The sequence below is a fragment of the Arvicanthis niloticus genome, chromosome 25 (assembly GCF_011762505.2).
Source record: "Arvicanthis niloticus isolate mArvNil1 chromosome 25, mArvNil1.pat.X, whole genome shotgun sequence".
NCBI lineage: Eukaryota > Metazoa > Chordata > Mammalia > Rodentia > Muridae > Arvicanthis > Arvicanthis niloticus.
In genome coordinates, this window is record NC_133433.1 from 35,490,623 (window position 1) to 35,510,724 (window position 20,102).

A 20,102-nucleotide genomic window follows, 5' to 3' on the forward strand; every position below is an offset into this window, starting at 1 on the left:
GCATTTTAGTAATTTGGAGAGAGAATCTTATTTGTTCGAATGAGTTAGTTTCCATTTTCGTTTCTGTATCACAATTCATGCATGTAATTTCCATTTTCAATTGAAACATGCCACACATACAAGGCAGAAGGTTAACGTATGGCTCTGCACTTTCATCTATGAATGCAGCCATGCAACCTTTAGTAAGTTAATGTCAAAGCAAAACAAAAATCCTAAAGGATGGTGAGATTAAAATCGGAAGATTGGTAAGGTACAAAAGACAACATATTAATAATTTGGTCTGGAGGGGTTGGAGAGATGGCTCAGCAGTTAAGAGCAATTGTCTTCTTCCAAAAGACCTGAGTTCGATTCCCAGCACCCACATGGCAGCTCAACAGCTGTCTGTGACTCCAGTTCCAGGGGATCCAACACCCTTGCACAGACACATGCAAACAAAACATCAGTGCACGTAAAATAATTTAAAATAAGTAAATCATTAAAAAGAAGGAAAGGAAATATATGTTTTGGCTTTTCAAAATGTCCCTAAGAAAAAAATAATACTTTGGCCTGGAGTGTTGGATCAACGGTAGAGCATATTTGTCTAGTATCGTGTCTAGTATGTGTTTAAGACCCAATGTGTACGAAAGTGCACACATGCGCACACACAAACACACACATACTCTCACACACACACCATCTGATCACAAACACACACACCATCTAAACACAAACACACACCATTTGAATACAAACACAAAGATCAGATTATTTTCAGTTTCTAAGAAAATCTATTGAAGCAACTCGTTCCCTTAACTATTTTAAAGGTGAAAGTGAGGTGCTATCCACAATATATTTTTACAAGCTATATTTAACATTCAAGGTGAGGAGCCTGCAGACTTGAAAGCAGTACACGTTCCAAAAGCAACAATCTGTTGCACACTCCTTGAGGGCTCTGCACATTGGGAGTTGTGCCTGCTCGCAAATTGGAGCACCGCAAAGCAACAGCTGTCCGAAGACAGGGGAATGTTTTCCCTGTCTCTTATAAATGCATGCAGTCTACATGTGTATATTTACACAAGCCTACTTTCCCTGCAGGGAGGGAAAAGTCAGACTTATTGACGTTGTTTTTGACCCTCAAACTGAACTTGATATTATCAAAGTATGCTTTAATTAAAGATTAGGTCTAAACTATTTTTTATTTAAAGACTGATTGTGAACAAATGCCTTCACTGTTCAATTAAAATTAATGTATGGAATTAAATAAGCAAAAGCACCACACATTGTCGCTTCCCTCTATATTTGTCACAGTGAGCACCTCTGACAGATGTTTCCTCTCTTCAAATATGCTATAAGGTGCTTGAACCTTAGCGATTTAAAAAATAGACACCAAACCCTTAGCTGCTTCTCATAAGATCCACTGAGAATACGACTGTCCAGCGCTATGCCATGAAGAGAGCATATGGTTACTTAACTATCTCCCAAGTCCAAGCAGTGCTGATAACCACAGACCCATGTATTTTGCTAATTTAAAATTACGTTTGCAAAGGGTTAGGTTATGCTGGCTTTTAGATATCTTTAAGGAACATGAATCCCTGGGACTTGTAATTCAGAGGAATGTGTTCCCTCCATGCTGGTTAACTATGAAATACCTAGTTAAGGTATCTGCCAAGCTGTGGGAGGAAGTTTCTTTGAATTAAAGGGCTGGAGAGGTAGCTCAGCAGTTAAAAGCACTTCTGCTGCTGGCACGCTGTTCTTCCAGAGATCCTGAGTTCCATTCCTAGCACCCATATGGCAGCTGTCTATGAGGGTAGACCCATGGATCCACTGCCTTCTGCTGTGTATATGTCCATGCAGATAGAACACCTACATATGTATAAATCTTTTTTTAACAGTATATTCTAATAGTTAAAATAACTGGCTTTCACTACTGGTGAGGCTGTGTTTAAACAGTAATAACAGATCTATGTGCTTCAAAAAGAATTTTAGGAACTGTGGTAATATTTTTAGGCATACAACTCTAGGATGCTTCTACATAAACTTATATGCAAAATCAAATGCTTTTAGTTTTGTTTTGATACTCTTTGCTTCAGTATACTTAATTTCACAATCAAAATAAGCATTGTGTGTATAAGGAGATAGAATACTAACATCTTGATTTGCAGTTCTCAAAGTCTCTTGAAAGTAAGAGACATCCCCAAGAACAGTGGAAAGCAACATAAAGATTTCCACTGTAAGAGACTAACCTAGTGTTCGGGAATTCTGGCTTCAATACTGCCAATATAAGCCTAATTTAACATAACTTTTGCTTCCCATTTTTAAAGGCATATATTTTGAAATATAAATCTTTATTTTTCAAACAATTTTTAAATACTAGACCTCTTTAATACAAGAATATTCTGACTCCAATTGCGAAGCTCTCTATGACTCCACTAAGACTATTCCCAGGTCCAAGAATGTACAGGTCACGCAAATGAGGACGTGACTAAGATGAATGGACAAGCAGATCCCTGTGCATCTAAAAGCACTGCAGGCACCCAGGCCCCGAGCCGCGTGGGCAGGTATACATGAACCTGAGAAACTAGAGCTGCCGGCAAGCAAGAGCTCTAGGCTCTAAAATCACGTGTTCAGTCTTTGTCTTTAACACATTAGAGCAAGTAGAGAGCTGGCTCTGTCAGAAGTGCAAGAGGTCCTGTGTTGCGATCCCCAGCACCTACATAAAGCCCAGAAGAGCAACAGCATAGGCCTGGAATCCCATTACAGCATAGGGGGCGGGGACGAGTGGATCCCTGCCACTCACTCACTGTCAGCCAGCCTAGGCAAATCGGTGAGATCTTGGCTCAGTGAGGAACTCTGGCTCAAAAAATTTTAAGCAAACAAAAAACAAAACAATAAACAAACAAAAAACAAAAAAACCAAAAAAATAATAAACACAAACACAAAAGGTGTAGAGAAACTGACAGACATGGACACCAAATCTCTAGCCTCCACATGTACCTGCTCACACATGCCCACCCTGCCTCACAATAACACATTAGAATGGATAAGAAATAAAAACAAGTCTCCAAATACTGATTAGATATGGAGTTCCTAGAACTCATACACTAAAACAGGAGCTGACAAATGAGGAGGAGCACACTAGTTAGATTCATTACAAAGTTAACTATACAGTCCAATCCCCGCACAGAAAACTTCCCGAGTCAGATGAAAGTCTACACCCAAGAGAAACTCTACCTGGGTGTTTATAATGTGGTCATTGTAATCACCAAATACGTAAGGCAACTACATGTATCTCAAGTGGGATATGAATAAACAACCTGTAACATATATGTATCTACACACACACACACACACACAAAGAATGCTATTCCGCACCAACAGGAAATGAACCATTGATGACTAAATATGAATGGGTCTCAAAAGATTAAATAAAAGTAGATAGACTTTAAAAGAAACCTACTATGTGCTTCTATTTGTGTAATATTTTGGCAAAAGGGCCATTGTGATAGAAACTAGATGAGAACTAGCCAGGAACTGGAGGTGGGTTGACTCTGTGTTCTGTGTCCTTATTCTCATGGTACCCACAGTACTGCATACACATCTTCTCAGACGTGAGCTATGCACTCAAAGGGGTAAATTAACTATAAAAGTTAGTTATTTAGAGACAGGATCTCTTTTTTTTTTCCCTGACTATATGTAGACTAGGCTGGCCTGGAACTCACAGAGATCTGCCTGCCTCTTCCTCCTGAGAGCTGGGATTAAAGACATGTGCCACCATACTAGACTAAAAGTTATTCCTTAATTTAAACAATGAGTGATTCTTTAATTTAAACAACAAATAGTTGAAACCAATTTATTGTTAAATGTATACAAAGTATGTGTATAATATAAAATGTTTAAACGTTTTATTCTATGCTATGTGCTATTTGTTGTTTAGCATTAATCATAAAGACAAATCTTAACATTATAACTCAACATATTTAAAAAGACTTAAGAATGATTCTTAGACTTATACCACACTCAATGAATAAAATCTACAGCATTCTAATGTTATACTTTTTGAAAACTAAAACCTTCAAAGAAAGATACTCAATGAACATGTATGTGGACTGCTAACAATGTGTCATTCAATCTAAAATATTCGTCTTAATAGTAGACACAAAAACTTTTGCAAAACTACAAATACTCAATAGTATGGCTAAGATTATAAACGTCAGAGACAATCTACTTGGTTTGATCTCTGCCTTAGCCATTTTCTAGGTATGCAACACTGGGCAAGTTGCCCAATCCCTGGGAACCCCATCCTCAGTTTTTGTCAAGGCAAAATGAGAATATACCCATAAAGTACACGAAAAGTGCCATATGGCACCTGTTACTTATGAAATAGTGAAGTTTTAGAATTACCTATATTGAAAGTGACTGAAATTTACGTATAAAAGCCTCTTGCAGGAATTTGGACTTAGAATCAGTCTGCCTAGAATAGCAAAGATTGGACTATAAAAGGAGAGGCTCCGTGGTCTGTTCTGTGGACGGCAGTCTTTTCTTCTCACAAACTGTTGGCCAACACAAGCTCTGCTGCCAGCGAGTGCTGTCCAGGGCACACACAGGCAGCAGGAGTGCAACAGGCTAGCTAGAGTGATGTGCCAGGCACTAAAGGAACTCCAGGCACCTCTGCACAGCCACAGCCCACCTAACCTCATGTCTGCGCACCTCTCAAAGCAGAGAAGCCTAGCTAGTTATGAGCCTTTTCCACCGTTAGTACGTCCTGGGTTCTTTATCATCTTTTCTGCATGCCAAGTTAATTAAGTGCTGGTGTGTTATTTTTGTTTGTTTTGTTTGTAACTACAGGAATCTGTCCTTGAAGGAATCTGAAAGCTTGCTAACAGAAAGCGATATACATGAACCTCACCTTCTCCAAAACCCAAAAGTAAAGGAAAATTTGTCTGAGAAAAAGTAAATTCAACCTCGAGTGATTTGATTTCTTCATAAACTAGGCAACAGCGTGTTTTGAGGGTTTGTAGACTTCGTTTATCTCGGTGTGTAAGTTGTTTGTTTCTTTATAGAATCTGAGACTTTGCTTTACGTGTGTGAATTCTGGGATCTATTTACTTTATTAGCTGTTAAATAAAATTTACCAGGAAATAAAATGTGGTTTCTTATTCAATATGAGTCTTTCTTGAATCCAGGAAATCTGAGTGTGCTTTCTAAAGGCCAAAGCCCATTACAGTCTTAGAATCACCCTGTTTCACTAACAAGTCCACGTTCTGGTCCATCCCGGTATAAGAAGTCTTGAGTTGCTATCTTACTGCTAGGTATTGCCGACGTGGAAAGTTAGAAATCTGCAGCGAAATGTTCTATAAACTCTATAAACGAGCCGGGTCCTCTGTGACATTTTATATCTGATACTCAGAGCCTTCAAAGAGGAAACCTCACTGCTTCCTAAGCCGGTTCATGAGAGTCTGGCTCGGCTGAGGCGAGGACCGCGTCCGCCACCGGGAAGGCCGGGCGAGCTGCAGCGCTGAGTCCCGCCGCCACCGGGCAAGCCTGAGCCTATGGGCGAGCGGGTGCCAAGGCTGGAAGGCGGCCGCGGCGGCGGCGGGACTCTAGGACACGGTGTACTGATTGTACTGCAAGAATCTTTACCTTGTGGAATTAAAGACGGGCGGGGACGCACACTCGGCGGCTCTGCTAAAGTCCCGCTGCCCTAAACCGCGGGGTCTCTCAACAGCCTGGCCACCGTAAACTAGTCTCAACCTCCTCCAGAGGGGCGGGGCCAGGCGTCCGCCCCGCCCCCGGGTGGTTTGATTGATGAGTCTGTCCGCGGAGGGGGCGGCTCCGGGACGAGGCTACCCCTAACCTAAGGGCTCGGGTGGGCGACCCTCTCGGCCCGACGTGGCTTTGTTGGCTCCCACTTGCTGGCTTCGGACGACCACATAAAAGGAGGCGCAGAGGCTGGACGCGGATGGAGTGACCGGCTCGACGCCCTTGGCTGCCTAGCCCTGCTCAGCCGAACCCCGCACGGCCGCTGCGAGGGGTTGGGGGGGAAGGTGAGGTGACCCAAGTCCGAGGTGAGACCGGGGTCCCGCAGCACCGTTTCCCCGGGCGGGCAGGTGTCTATGCGGGGACCGGAGGCTGAGCCCTGTGCGCCTTCTGGGAGCAGCCCAGCACCTGGGGACTCGAGGGCAAGCCCGCGGTGCCCTGTCTCACGGCCGCCCCTCTTCTTTGCAGTGCACGCCGCGGGAACCGGAGCCGCTATGGAGCGCGGCCGTCCTGCCTGCAGCCCACACAGAGCAGAGTCCGCCCCCCTGGCCGCCGCCACCGCCACCTCCACCGCCGCCACCGCCGCCCGCGACTCGAGCCCAGGACGGACCGGGGCCGGGCCAGCAGGCTCCGGCGTGGTCGCGGCGCGCTCCGGGGGTGGCCGTCCAGCCGCCGCGAACGCCGCGCGGGAGCGCAGCCGGGTGCAAACCCTGCGGCACGCCTTCCTGGAGCTGCAGCGCACGCTGCCGTCCGTGCCGCCGGACACCAAGCTGTCTAAGCTGGACGTGCTGCTGCTGGCCACCACCTACATCGCCCACCTCACCCGCAGCCTGCAGGACGACACCGAAGCTCCGGGAGACCCCAGCCTGGGCGCCTTGCGAGGTGACGGCTATCTGCACCCAGTTAAGGTAAGCAACACTTCTGGGCTGAGAGTCCTCGAGCCACACTGTCAGCGCCCGAGCAGATACCACAGAGCCCGCATTCCTCCCAGCCACCTGGGTCAGCGGCGATGGTGACAAGGTCCCTACTACAAGAGGACCTTAACAGTTTGCGATCAGGAGGCTGGAACATTTAATTCTAGTTGGGCTCGCATACAGGTCTCTGTAGCTCCGTAAAGATTTTCGGTCTTTCAGGGTTAAAAATGGGAAAGCTGCTGTACCTTCTGACAACCTGGTATCAACTAAGTTACATTCAGAGTGTCAAGTGTCTTTAACTTAAGTAATTACATTCCTACCGTCTTTTTCTTGAGCTACTCCAAAGGCTTCATGAATTAAACGGAATCATGGCACTAATTCTTGGCCCCTAAAGTAATTATTAAAAAAATAATAATAATAATACTGCCAAAACAAACGAGAGCATTCTGCATCCCCATAGAGTAAAATTTCAACCACAATTAAATCTTGTGGACTACACAGCTACCAAGAATGTTAGAAAAAAACCAATAATGTTTCCTGTAACTGTCATATTAGATTGGCATGTATGTTGAGTGAATTGATCTGTATTCAAATTAGCCAAGAGAAACCGTTTTGCATGCTTTCTTTACATAGATGTGACGTGGTCATGAGTGTGACATACGACCTGTCATTCGGTAGCCTCTGCATCATCATCTTCTAGATTTCTTTTGAAACCTTCCGTTGAACTTTCTCTTCAAAATGAAGAGTCTCTGTATTTTCTAAATTTAAGTGTTCACATTTGTGTCACCCTGTTCTGAAGTATTTGAACACAAATACACACAATTAGAACTTAATCTTAAGTATCTAGGTGTTGAATAGATTATAAATTAACAAAAATGAGGAATTACATTTTGTTGAAATGTAATAAAACACACCCTCTAACTTTATTTGTGCTTGAAATTATAGAGTGCATTTTAACAAAACTTACCTTGAAAATATTATTAACATGGTGGTAGACTTAAAACAGTTCAAATGTTAAATGTGAAAATGTGAGATATTATTTATAATAGTGATAGAACTCATTCCATCCCCGAGTTTTATGATGTGCTAGCTGAAAAGTCACTCATTACAATTAAGAGTTTTGTATTACAGTGAACATTAAATTAACAGGAGCCAAATATCTCATTAATAGTTATCCTTGACTTGATGCTTGTCATATATTCTAAGAAAGTCTATTTGAACATTGAGATTTCAGTACCATAAGCAGAAGTTAAATACCTTCCTCACAGTTGATAAAAATCTAGAAGGAGGTTAAGTCTTTCACCTCAGTGTCTCATGAGGCTTTCTTGGTTGTGAAATGCTAGAAACAGCATTAGAAACGGGCACAGCAAGCCAGCGCTGCACTTGACCACGTGCCACGTTCCATCAGAACTGTTTTAAGGAAAATCAATCTAATTTTCTGTCTGATGTTAAAAGACAGTGCATGCTCATGATATCTAAATTTCTAAACGTGGAGGTAATTATAAAAGGTCAATTATCTCATAAAAGATGAAACTGATGAATTGAAGAGTTAGAAAATGGCGGTTTAAAATCAAATTTTTAATTAATACTATGTAGAAACCTTTGCTTTAGGACAGGGAATAAGACTGTAAGACTCAATCCCTTCCCTAAACGATTACAATATGGAGCTTAAAATAAGAAGATAAATTGTGGTAGAGCACTGTAAAGAGGAATATTATATTGATTAAGAAAAGTCTATAACACCAGCTGTGTAGTTTCTGAAAACAGAAACTTGACTTTGTTGAAATTGTCTGCCTACATTTTATGAACACTGTCAAAATGTTTAAATATTAAGTCTATCTTTAATACAAAGGTAATAAAAACATTCTGATCATTTTACTTTGAGTAAGTAAAGCCTCATTATAAACTTCCATAGGTAGCCCTTAAAGTTACTATTTCTGTAATACAAAGTGTTACTAAGTGCTACACAAATTACTAACAGCATTTTAACAAATATTCCAGTTCTGTCACTTTGAAAGGTCAGGTCTTCTTACCAGTATTCTGAGCATGTTAGACTAGGGACTTGAGAGTCTCACAGATGTGGAGGGAGGTATGGTCAGGGCTGAAGCCCATGTTTGGAGTTTTCAAGGTCCTGGCTTCTGCTCATTTAACTGGAAGAGGGATTTAAGAACTGAACTTCTGCGGCATGGCCTAGACCTATTTTTTTAACTTGGGAAATTGGCAGTTTCAGTCAGTACTAGGGGCCTAAATGGTACAGATGATTCTCTTAATGCCAAACCCCATGAGAGTCACTGTCCAGAATGATGATAAACAAGAATTTTAAAACGGTGGGCTCTTGTTGTTTGGGGTTCAGTTCATTAGAGTAAGAGAGCATTTTTAAAGATCTTTAATTCAGGCTCAGTTCTGGTTAGTGGCTATATTTTTACACATTTAAACAAAACAACATCATTTGAAATATACCTTAAAATAGAGAACAAAGCATAACAATGCATGCGTGCACATGGAGATGCCAAAGTGTTTATTGCTTTATATGCAAACCTAGGAATTTATGATGCATATGATTTAAAACAAGCTGAAAATAGAACAAACACGCCTTAGTGGGGAGGGAGAGTCAGGGCTGTTCTCCCTGATCATGTCTGGAGACTTTAGGACTTTTGTTGGCTGCCACAGAGAGTGGCTTTCCAGGGAGCGTCACACACCCACTTACTAACATCTTTATTCCGATTTCTTCAGTTTTCTCTGATATATGAGAATGTCCCCCGTTTGTGAGAGACAATGTTGCGCCTCAGTGTGTGCACATTGACGTTCAAATGATGCTGCCCCAAACAATTGCAGCCACCCTCCAATCAGAGTGATCCTGTCTGTCCCTGTAGATAGTGGCCATTTAGGCTGTAAATGTTTAAAATTGTTTATTCATGTGTATTAGAAAACATTAAGAACATTATCTATAATCACCCACCATGAGAGAGAAAACCCAGACTCAAGCGTGCAGGCTGCTTTGTGGAGCTGCCTGCCGTTGCTGTTAGGGCCACCTGCTTGTCTTTTTAATGCCACTTTTAGCTGATGTACACTGTCTATATAACTGAGCACCGCTTCTTCAGAACTAATGTTTTAAACTTAATTTTATTTTAGGTTTAGCTTGGAATTAAAATACAGATGTAGGCTTTCTCTTGTCAAACACTCAAGTATGTTATTTTTACACTTATAATCAAAGCCTTCACTTGTATCACTAGTATTGCTAAACAGTCTTCATGTTGTCTCACAGACTTCATCATTTAAATGCTTACTAGCTAAATAAATCTCACTAGCATTAATGTGTCTTAAAGTTTAAGTATTATCTACCTTCATTGTCATAGGTACTAGCTTTCAGATTCTTACGTGAGTACTCTCTTTTCAGAAGTGGCCCATGCGATCAAGACTGTATATGGGTGCAACTGGTCAGTTTCTGAAGCATTCTGTCTCTGGAGAAAAGGCCAGCCATAACAACGCTCCAACGGCCCCACAGCCCTAGGCTGCCTGCTGGGCTCTGCCAGAGGGGTAGCTATTATTTTTAAAGACTGTGAAATAATTGTATTTATTGTATTGGGCCTAACAAACACTGTTTCTGAAAGTTTACATTGAAACCTGTAGTTAAATATCAAATTATGTATAAATAAATGTGGAATAGAATAATCAGCCCTCTAGAAAAATATATAGCTTATTTAGTCATTGTGTCAATGCTACATAGTAAAGAGAAGCTATTAGAAGAAATGAAAGACACACAGAAAGCTGTACACACCCAAACAATGCATACATTGTCTGTAGTGTGTCTGTTACAAACTAAACAGCTGATATGAATACAACCCTTTTAGTTTTAGGAAGTAAAACGTGGAGCAACCATGGTGGTGTGTCTGTAATCCCAGCATTCCAAGATGCAAAGACAGGCAGATCTCTATGAGTTCAAGGCCAGCCTGCTTTACATAGTCTGGGGCTAGCCAGGGCTACACAATGAGACCCTGTCTCAAAAAATAAATAAAATGTGTTTATATTCAATTTTTGTGAAAGCCAGCATGTACTATGAGTTGGCCATTTCAGTTAGAAGATATAAGATCATTATTGTGTGTGTGTGAAGATTGTTGGAGTAACTTTTATCTGTAGTTATTTTTTCCAGGTAGAAAATGTATATGAAATATTAGAAATGTTTTTCTTTATGAAACATGGTATGATCACCTTTCAAGTGCTTAGTCAATATTAACATCTAACCATACAGGCCAGTATGAACAGGGCTCAGGAGTCGCTGGCTGCCTGGGTTCATCACTTTCTCCCGGCAACACCGTATCCACCCTGTCTCCTTTCCCAGCCTGGATAGTCAGGCAGCCTGGGAAGCAGCGTTTTCAGCACTGATGTGGGCGTTCTGCCTGTGATCTGAACTGTGAGTCAGTCTCTTGACACAGATAAACTCAGGCTTGAGTCTGCCCCCATATGAACCAGTGGACCTTTCTCGCTGCACCACACACCACACAGGCCCAGAGATCACCTTCTCCTCTGACTATACCAACGATTTGTATTCAACAAATCACTGGAAAATCAGCTTAGGCTGGCTTACTAGGTAAAGGTGCCTGCCTCCAAGCCTGACATCATGAGTTCAGCACCACAACCTACACAGTGGAAAGAGAGGAGTGACTCCCGAATGTTGTCCTCTGACCTCCACCTGAGGGTGTGCACATCCCACCCAGAAAACACATAATGTAATAAAAGAAGACCACGCAGGAGAAGTGTTAGCAGAGCTCTTGCTTGGATGATGCCGGCTCTAACTTCCTGTCATCCCAAAGGTTCTCAAAACAAATAAGATAGATTGTTTTCTGACATTTACTTCAATTGTTGAATATGCTAACAGATTTTATGAAGTGAAAATCTCAGAAGTCCCATATGGCCAGAATCATCAGTACACAGGTTTGGGGGAAAATATTAATGAACCTCCAGAATGGAGTATACGGAGATGAGACCTTAACCCCATTCCTTTGCTGACATGTCCCCCCCCCCACCTCTTCTAGATTTATGATTCCCTCTTCCAGCTGTGAAGTTTATTCATTTCTTGAGAACTCAGTTTTAAAGTTGCTAAACTCAACTTAAGATTGGCAAGGAAAAAGACCTATTAGTGGACTTGGCTGAATTTATGTAACAGTCAAAAACCCCACTTTCCCGCAGCCCAGTCTGCCAAAAGCCTGCGGCAGTGAAGTTAAAGATGAGGTCACAGCCAAGCCTGCTGTTCAGATGATTCAACCTGTGGCCATGTTGGTTTATATCTGATAGTTTGTAGGTTTTATTTATTTTAATGTGATTATTTTCCTTTACATGTGACCAGTGAAGTTTGTTGACATGTCATTTGCTTTCTACGCATTACTGTAGAATATAGTTGTGTGTGCACTTAAATTTCTATGACTACATTCACCCAGTCATTTAGTATTAAAGAAAAAGTGCAATATAATTTGGACTCAGCCATTCACTGTTAACTTCACTTGCACAGGAGATGTAGCATAGTTCTTATCATAAGGAGTGAAATTAATTTTTTTGTTTGAAGTGAATAATAACATCATGGCTTATCATCTTCATAACATAAGTGACTTCGGACTAACTTGGCCCTTTCACAGCCAGCGCTTCGGCCTCCTCCTGGACAGTTTCTCTTTGATCTGCAGTTGGGTTCATTCACTAAAGCCTCTGCACAATCTTCTTCATAATTTTAACTCTCTGCAGCAGAAAATTAGTATAGTTTGCTCACTGTGGCTGTTATCCTTCCAGTCATGACGCCCTTGCCCTGGGTATGCAGAGAATGCTTCTTATACTGTGTACTTGGTGGGGCTGGTCCTTGCCAGGTTACTTGAAGAAAGACTGGAGGGTTTTAGGAGTGTTCATCATGCTAGAGTTCTATTAACACAGACATGGTCAGGCCAGATGTGAAACTGTCAAACTTTCTTTAAAGTTACCTTAAATGAACCTGCAAACACTACTGTAGTAAAAATTTCATCTAATGATTTTTTTTTTTTTGGTAATTATAATAACCTATTAGTTTGGCCATAATTTTAGAGCATTTGTGGGGTGGGGACAGATAGGACTTGTTGAATTGTTACTTTTGTATATCATCCTATTAAATAGAACCTTGCCTATGATGTTGTAACTCAGTTCTATTTACCCACTTACAAATATCTCCATGTCCAAGAAGTGTAGTTCATCACACTCTACAAAGTGATAAATATACCAACAGCTTTAAGAAGATTGAAAACAATCCCAAAGAAGTTGCATCTTTTCAACTACAGGTTCAAAAGGTCAGGCTGCTTTAATTCATGATGCACACTAACTGGGTATTACTAAGATAAAATGCTAATTGAGAACTAGTCTGTTAAACGTACATTTGTCTTTTTGTATAACTTGAACATGGTAGGTGAAAAATCTTTCTGGATTTTTCTAGAAACAGTTCTGAGGAAGACACTAACTTGGTGTTCGTGCCCTCACCATGGTGTCCTCAGCAGAGTGGAAGGCAATGACTGATATATTTGGGTGACATAATCTACAGAAGAAATCCTCAGTTAAATTTCCTTCACTTCATGAGCTTTCCCACTGGAATTTTCCATTTAAATTTTCTTTGTAATGATCATTTAGGGGCAGGAAAATGCCATTTTAGAAAGAAAACTAGTTGTAATTTTTCCTGACCATCAAAAATATGTACATTGCAGCTTGTTGTTATGTGAACTACTCATCAATAAAGCTACACTCAAAAGCATATGTGTCTGTTAACTTTCTCATCTCTGTGACCAGCAACTTAAGAGAGGAAGCATTTCTTTTAGTTCACAGTTTCAGGGACTGCATGCCACTGATCTGGTTCCTGGTTGTGCAAGCTGGAACATGAGACAGTTTGTCACACCCAGTCTTCACACAAAAAACAAAGAGCTTAGGCTGGAAGCAACCAGGTTATAACCCTCAAAGTCCACCCCTAATGTAATGACCAGCTAAACCCAAAGATTCCACAACCTTCCAAAACAGCACCTCCTGCTGAGGACCTGATATTCAAATTCAGGAGCCAGCCCATATGGGATGCTTCACATTCAAATTAGAACCGTATCCATGCACACTTGTCTACAAAGTTACAGGAAGGATGAAGTAGACATGAACAGTGACTTTCTATTTATTTATTTATTTATTTATTTATTTATTTATTTATTTATTTATAGTTTTTTAGTTTTTCAAGACAAGGTTTCTCTGTGTAGCACTGGCTGTCCTGGAATTCACTCTGTAAACCGAGTCTGGCCTCGAACTCAGAAATCCACCTGCCTCTGCCTCCCAAGTGCTGGGATTAAAGGCGTGTGCCACCACCGCCTGGGGAACAGTGACTTTCTTACTGGTGCATGGACACTCTTTTTTTTTTTTTTTTAACTTAGAAGAAACTGTAAAAGAGCAGGGCATAGTGGTGTATGCCTTTAATCCCAGCACTGAGGAGTCAGAGACGGGTGGTTCTCTGAGAGCTCAAGGCCCATTTGATCTATATAGTGAATTCCAAGACAGCCAGAGCTACATTGTGAGACCTCAGGTTGCTCAATAAAAAAAAAAAAAAAAAAAAAAAAAAAAAAACAAGAAAGAGAAACTGCAAAATACTTCTGATTGACCCTATTGAAATGTACAGCTGATTATTTTAGTTGAAATTGTCTCTTAATTCAAATTATTCAATAATTTCTCTTACTCAGAGGGCCTCATTTTATATCTGTGAAGGGAACCACTGGTTTTCATTTAAAGAGACAGTATTGAGGTGCTAGAAGTTCATTTTTTAGGGGGCAAACAGGCAGTTAATGTTAATCGTTTTTTCCGTAGCCTCTGTGTCTCGGTGTCTTTCTGAGGCAATCTTTGCAGGTAAGATGGCTTTGCAGCAGTCACAGGAACCACTCACCGGTCGGAGCGTCAATCATATTTGTCATTGTGACAAGCCAATTTGTTGGCTGTACATAAAACAGTCTTGTTCTGCTCTGCTGGCAAAAGGTATAGATCATATTCCTCTGATCCAAAGCTATTTATTAGCTTTTGGGGAGATGGCTTCATCAAAATGCTCTTTTCTATGTGTTATCCCAAATTATGTCAATTATATATTTTATTTGAAAAAGTAGATTTTACTCTAAGATGATAATAATTGATGTTTTCCTAAACTCATTACTGGAAGGTTTCCAGCGGCCTTCTTGATAACAGTGGCATGGTGTTGCTGTCTCCCCTCCAAGCGGCACACTCTGGAGTTTTCGTTTTTCCTTTATTCCTGTAACTTAAAACATATCAAACAACTAAGGTTCCAAGTTTTGAAAGAACCCAAGAGAAATATAAGATGTGCATCTCAGAGAAATGATTGTATACTTGTATAGTGGGAGCTGATGACAGTTTAACGTGTGAACGATGTACTAGAAAATCCTGTAAAAATCTGAAATCCTGCAAACTTGCTTCCTGCAGACTGGGAGTGGCACACAGATGGGAAGGCAGCACAGTTGGGAATATTCTTGCTTAACTACATAAACCCAGAAGGATTTCCATTCCTGTTTACACAAGTCTTAGATTCAGCTCAGAGAAACCTGTTCACTGAAATACACATCAGTCACTCAAATGCTTCATAATAAACTGCCATAGCATTTAACTCTCAGAAGCTTTTAAATTGTAAACTGGAGAATAATCTTGAATATTATGCTTAAAGATTATGTCAATAGTCATTTCCTGTGCATATGGATGTGCCTGAGAAACCTCGCATACACATCTGCCTCTGGAACCGAGCATGGTGAGGGAATGGACGGTACCTACTTCTCTCCATGTGTATGGCCATTTCAAACAGTGAGAACTCCATGAAACTCGATTGCAAACAGTAGAGTTTTCAAATAAATACTGAAGTTTGATTTAATTTTTAAAGTATATTTTACTATAAGCTGTAGCTGGATATTTTACAATAAACTCGGCAATGTAGGAGGAGCGAGGGAGAGGAATGTGGGAGAAGGAAGAGGAAGAGCTAGAAGGCAGAGAAGTAGGAGCCATGGAGAACCATGCATGTTTTGAGAGCAGTCCTGGGGGACAACTTACATCTAGGTTAGTTAATTAGGAAACTCCTCTGATTGTGTGGGCATCTTGTTATTGAACATTACCAAACATGTAAAGCCTTTGATAATCTTTAAGCTTTAGAGTCTCATTTCTACTGTGTACTGCATGGATGGTCTGGGCTTAGCCAAGCATGGTGGAGACAGCATAGTAGATCGGCAGAGCCATTTCTCACTCTGGCATCTTGTGGGTGGCAGGGCCAGTGCTTCTGGCCTGCCTGAGCTGTAGCAAAGGCAAGAACAGCCATCGATCGTGGCCCCAGACTTTGTCTAGTCAGGAACATGGTAGCCCCATGACAACAAGACACATTGGGTGCCAGCAATTTTAATATTAACCACAACAATAAGCCATCTCAATTCTCTATGTAGATGAGTACATATATAGTGTGGAACAGAAAACTTCATGACATTAAAATTGAAGAATTGGTAAAGAGCCAGGGGGTGGTGGCATACACACACCTTTATTCCCAGCACTTGGGAGGCAGAGGCAGGTGGACCCCTGGGAATTCAAGGCCAGCCTGGTCTACAGCACGAATTCCAGGACAGCTGGTAAAAGATGTTTACACTCTGTCTCTCTGTAACTTCAGTGCTGTCAACCCAGATGCTGGAGTCATGTGACACCAGCTAACTGCTAAATGAAAATTAATAGGCAACTGTAGGGACAGGAGTGTCTCTGGAAGGTAAACGGTGGGAAATTCCGAAGATTCTCCTTTTAGAGAGATGGGAGAGACCCATCAGGCTACAGGTGTGAATGTGTTTTGGGGGTGAAGATGAGGGACACAAAAAAGCTAGCTGCCTTGAAGAGGCAGACCAAAACCAGGCTCTACAATTGATGATGTCAGGTCACATCTGGCCAAAAAGCAGCAGCATCCAGTGACACATGGTCCTGTTTTCTCTTCATCCACCCAGAGTCTAGAGTGAGTGAGGATGGTAGTGGAAATATCTTAACATAGCACTACATACTTGCTTCAGTAAACAATGGTCTCTCCTTTTCCCATAACCTCTCCCAGACCTGTAACCATGAGGGACTCACAGCTTGCTTAGATTAGGGTCCTGCCTTCCTCCTGCAGCAGTGGGCAGAACCTTTCAGTGGCTGGAGCTATCACTCAGGATCCAGGTCTAGTGAAACTTGAGGGAGGGAAACGGGAAAGGCAAAATTGATTCTAGAAAAGGATCACCTTATAGGTGAGCTGAAGACCGTCCATCAGTGAGTGTCTTTGACGAAGATGGCAGTTTGCCCTGGAGGGGAGTGATTATTTCTAATTATTTGACTTGGCTTTTAACTTACCTTCCTCTGAATTGAAGGCCTCTAAGGGCAGATTCCTCCTAGAATAAAATCATGCATATCTTGAAAATGCAAACTTCAAGCTGGTCATGGTGGCCCACACCTTTGATGTCAGCACTTGGGAAGCAGAAACAGGTGAATCTCTGAGTTTGCAGTCATTCTGGTCTACAAAACAAGACCAGAACCTAGAGCTACACAGAGGAAGCTTCTCTCAAAAAAAGAAAGAAAGAAAATGCAAACTGAGCAAGATAATCTTTCAGTTCATAAGTAAGGAGGGAGTGGACCCCTAAGTTCCCAAAGCTGCCTTCTGTGGATAAGGACCAAGATGTATGGGGGTGGGGTGGCTCAGTAGATAAAGCACTTCCAGCTCAGGTGTGAGGTTCTGAGAATGAATCCAAGACTCACATAAAAACCAGGCACAGAAGCACATGCCGTAATCTACATAGAGCATGGTGGCAAGCTGAGGCAGGAGAACCTCTGGAATGTGGTGGGCATACACACTGGTGAGCAGTTAGAAATCCTGTATTAGGGTTCAAAAAAAAAACCAAAAAAACAAAAAAACCCAAAAACAAAACCACACAGAACCACTGGGATGAATATATACGTAAAAATCAATGAGACTGGAGAGATGGCTCAGCAGTTAAGCGCGTTGGCTGCTCTTCCAAGGGACCAGAGTTTGATTCCTGGCACCTACGTGGTAGTTCACAACCATCTGTAACTCCAGTTTCAGGGGACCCGTCACCCTCTTCTGGCCTCTGCAGGCACCAGACACACACGTTACACAGACATGCATGCAGGCAAAACATTCATACACATAAAATGAAGTTAAAATTAAAACTAAAAATTGTATTAAGTCAGCTTACATTAAAATTGCAACAACAGCAGTCTCACACCTGAAAGTCTGAAAAACAGGTAGTTGCTCATTCTGTAAGGTGGGGGCCTCAGCAGTTCTGTTCTGGAAGGTTCCTAGAGAGTTGTTTATCCTTAGTCCATGATGAAAGATGCAGGTCCTGATATCCATGAAGGAAGCCTCACCACAGCAGGGTGAATTAGCTCTGGGGCTTTGTAGAGTGAAAAATTATAAAGACCATTTTGTGAAAAATATGCAGGCTTTTTCTTTGCCCTTAGACCTGAGCAGAAAGAGCGCAAGTTCCAGAAGGCGGAACTGAATGTAAGATTTTCACTACCCCGGGACACATTCCGGGTGGAGGACATTATCCCTGAATCAGAGGACACTTGCTGGATTAACATTCCTCAAGCTTCTGGGAAGAAAAATAGTTAATCTGAAATAGTTGGTAAATGACAGGGTGGGGCACAGTGATGTGGTAAAGCTACATTCTTGAGAGGAATGAGTGTGCAGAGTGATTTTCACATGACTCTGGATCATTTGGGCTGGATTCCTCTGGAATGTTCCACTGTTCTTGGTTACCCCTCCCTCCCTTGGTCTTCCCAGTGTTATGTTCAAAATTTGTAAAACAAGCAATCATGTGTAACTACTCGAAAATGCCTTCCTTTACCCACCCCATGCTATAAAAAAAACCCTCAGCTTGCGTGCCTTTTGTTAAAATTCTGTTCCTGCGTGGACGAGCAGTTTTGACCGTTGACTAGCCAACTCTCCCCAATAAACCTCTGCTGATTGCATCCAGGTATGGTTTCTTGTGATTTTTGGGTGGTCGTGATTTCCTGAGACTTGAGGAAGGGTCTCCCGAGCTGGGGGTCTTCAGCTTGAGGAAGGATGAGAGAACAAACGGCCAGCAATCTACCACAGTTCTTTGGTTGAGGCACCCTGCTAATAATTTTAAAAACTAAAATAATTCTATTTTGTGGCAAGGTGACATTTAACCAACCAAAATAGAGACCCCCTTCTCAAACAAGATGGAAAGTGAGAACTAACTTTAAGAGTGCCTTCTGATCCCCCCATACACGCCTGCACTTAAACACACATGTATTCACATGTACATATGCAATACACATGGAAGGAAAGAGAGAGGGAGGGAAGGAAAAAAGGAGGGGAAGAAAGGAAGGGAGGGAGGGAAGAAGAAGGGGGGAATTCTAGAATAACAGGAAGTCAATAAGATGTCTTTAAAGCTCAAACCTCAAAAAGAATAAGCAATAATTTATTCTGGAGGTAAACACGGCTCTGGAAACCAGATTTGGGTTACCTCAAATAACATGTTTTAAGAAAGCAACAGTTCATGATGTTTTCACAGTAACAGAAATAAATTTATTTATAGTAACAAATTTATCAATCAGCATACTTCTTAAATACATAGGTGGAACCATTAAAAGGCTGGCTTCATACAGTAGGCAGAGTCTAGGCTATAGAGTCTACAGCTAAAGGGCCTAGGTCTGGTGTGGTCTCCGAAATAGAGGTCAGCAGGCTATAAAGTACCCAGGACATCCCCCCTAAGGATGGGTTCTATAGACTGGGACTTAAAGATAACAGTCTAGGGGAGGGGAGAGTCTGGGATAAACATTTTGGGTGAGGTCTACTGCCAGAGACAGAAAAAAAAAAATGTTAGCAGGTTGTTGAGGTTTGGCCTATTGTATTAGTATTGTAATTAGTATTGTAATGCTGATTCTGTATTGAAGGTCTGGGCCTAAGAGTGAATTCTCACGTTTACAAACTTTTGTTGTACAAAAGATGTTCCTTAATTTAAAACTATTGGTTAAATAAAATTGGCTACAGCCAATTACTGGAGGGATCAGAGGTAGGTGGGTTTTGAGTTACCTGGTTGAGGGTGAAGAAAAAAGAAGAGAACGAAGGAACCAGAGAGGAAAAGAAGGAAGAACGAGAGGAGATGAGGAAGCCACACTCTGAGTGTGCCTTAGCTCTCAGCTCATCAGCTTCTGCCACGTCCTAGAATTTACAACTTGTCTCTCTTACTCGTCCTAATATTCATCTACAGGGAGAAGGGAATCAGCTTAGATCATGTTCTAATAAGCCCAATATAAGAAAAGAAGCAGAAGAATTTGGCGGCCAGGTTGAGTTTTGAAAGCTGAATAGGAATTGACAGAGAAATGGCTAAGAGGCATCAGAGAGAAAGTGGAAGAAACCTACACTCGAAATGCTGTGTA

At 41.6% G+C, this 20,102-nt stretch overlaps 2 protein-coding genes across 5 annotated transcripts in view; both read left to right on the top strand.

The window, feature by feature from the left end:
• Positions 1-5,140, top strand: part of Ppp1r42 (protein phosphatase 1 regulatory subunit 42) — a 36,791-nt gene extending 31,651 nt beyond the window's left edge. For both annotated transcript variants that reach the window (XR_013107355.1, XM_076924391.1), the window contains exon 9: positions 4,825-5,140. Coding sequence is in view for 1 of the 2 variants with exons in the window: in XM_076924391.1 (XP_076780506.1) it covers positions 4,825-4,933 (109 nt within the window). In the remaining variant the exon portion in view is untranslated. The remainder of the gene's footprint in view (positions 1-4,824) is intronic.
• Positions 5,141-5,238: 98 nt separating this feature from the next.
• Tcf24 (transcription factor 24) lies at positions 5,239-13,587 on the top strand. Of its 3 annotated transcripts, XM_076924393.1 has the most exons (4): positions 5,239-6,044; positions 6,205-6,644; positions 10,048-10,187; positions 13,096-13,587. In XM_076924393.1, exons 2-3 carry the CDS (start codon positions 6,231-6,233, stop codon positions 10,159-10,161), a joined length of 528 nt encoding a protein of 175 aa, XP_076780508.1. In that variant the 5' UTR covers positions 5,239-6,044; positions 6,205-6,230; the 3' UTR covers positions 10,162-10,187; positions 13,096-13,587. The 3 variants fall into 3 exon arrangements, with proteins under 3 accessions (XP_076780508.1, XP_076780507.1, XP_076780509.1); XM_076924392.1 differs by having other exon boundaries at positions 10,048-13,586; XM_076924394.1 differs by having other exon boundaries at positions 5,239-6,023; positions 10,048-13,586.
• The last annotated feature ends 6,515 nt before the right edge of the window (positions 13,588-20,102 follow it).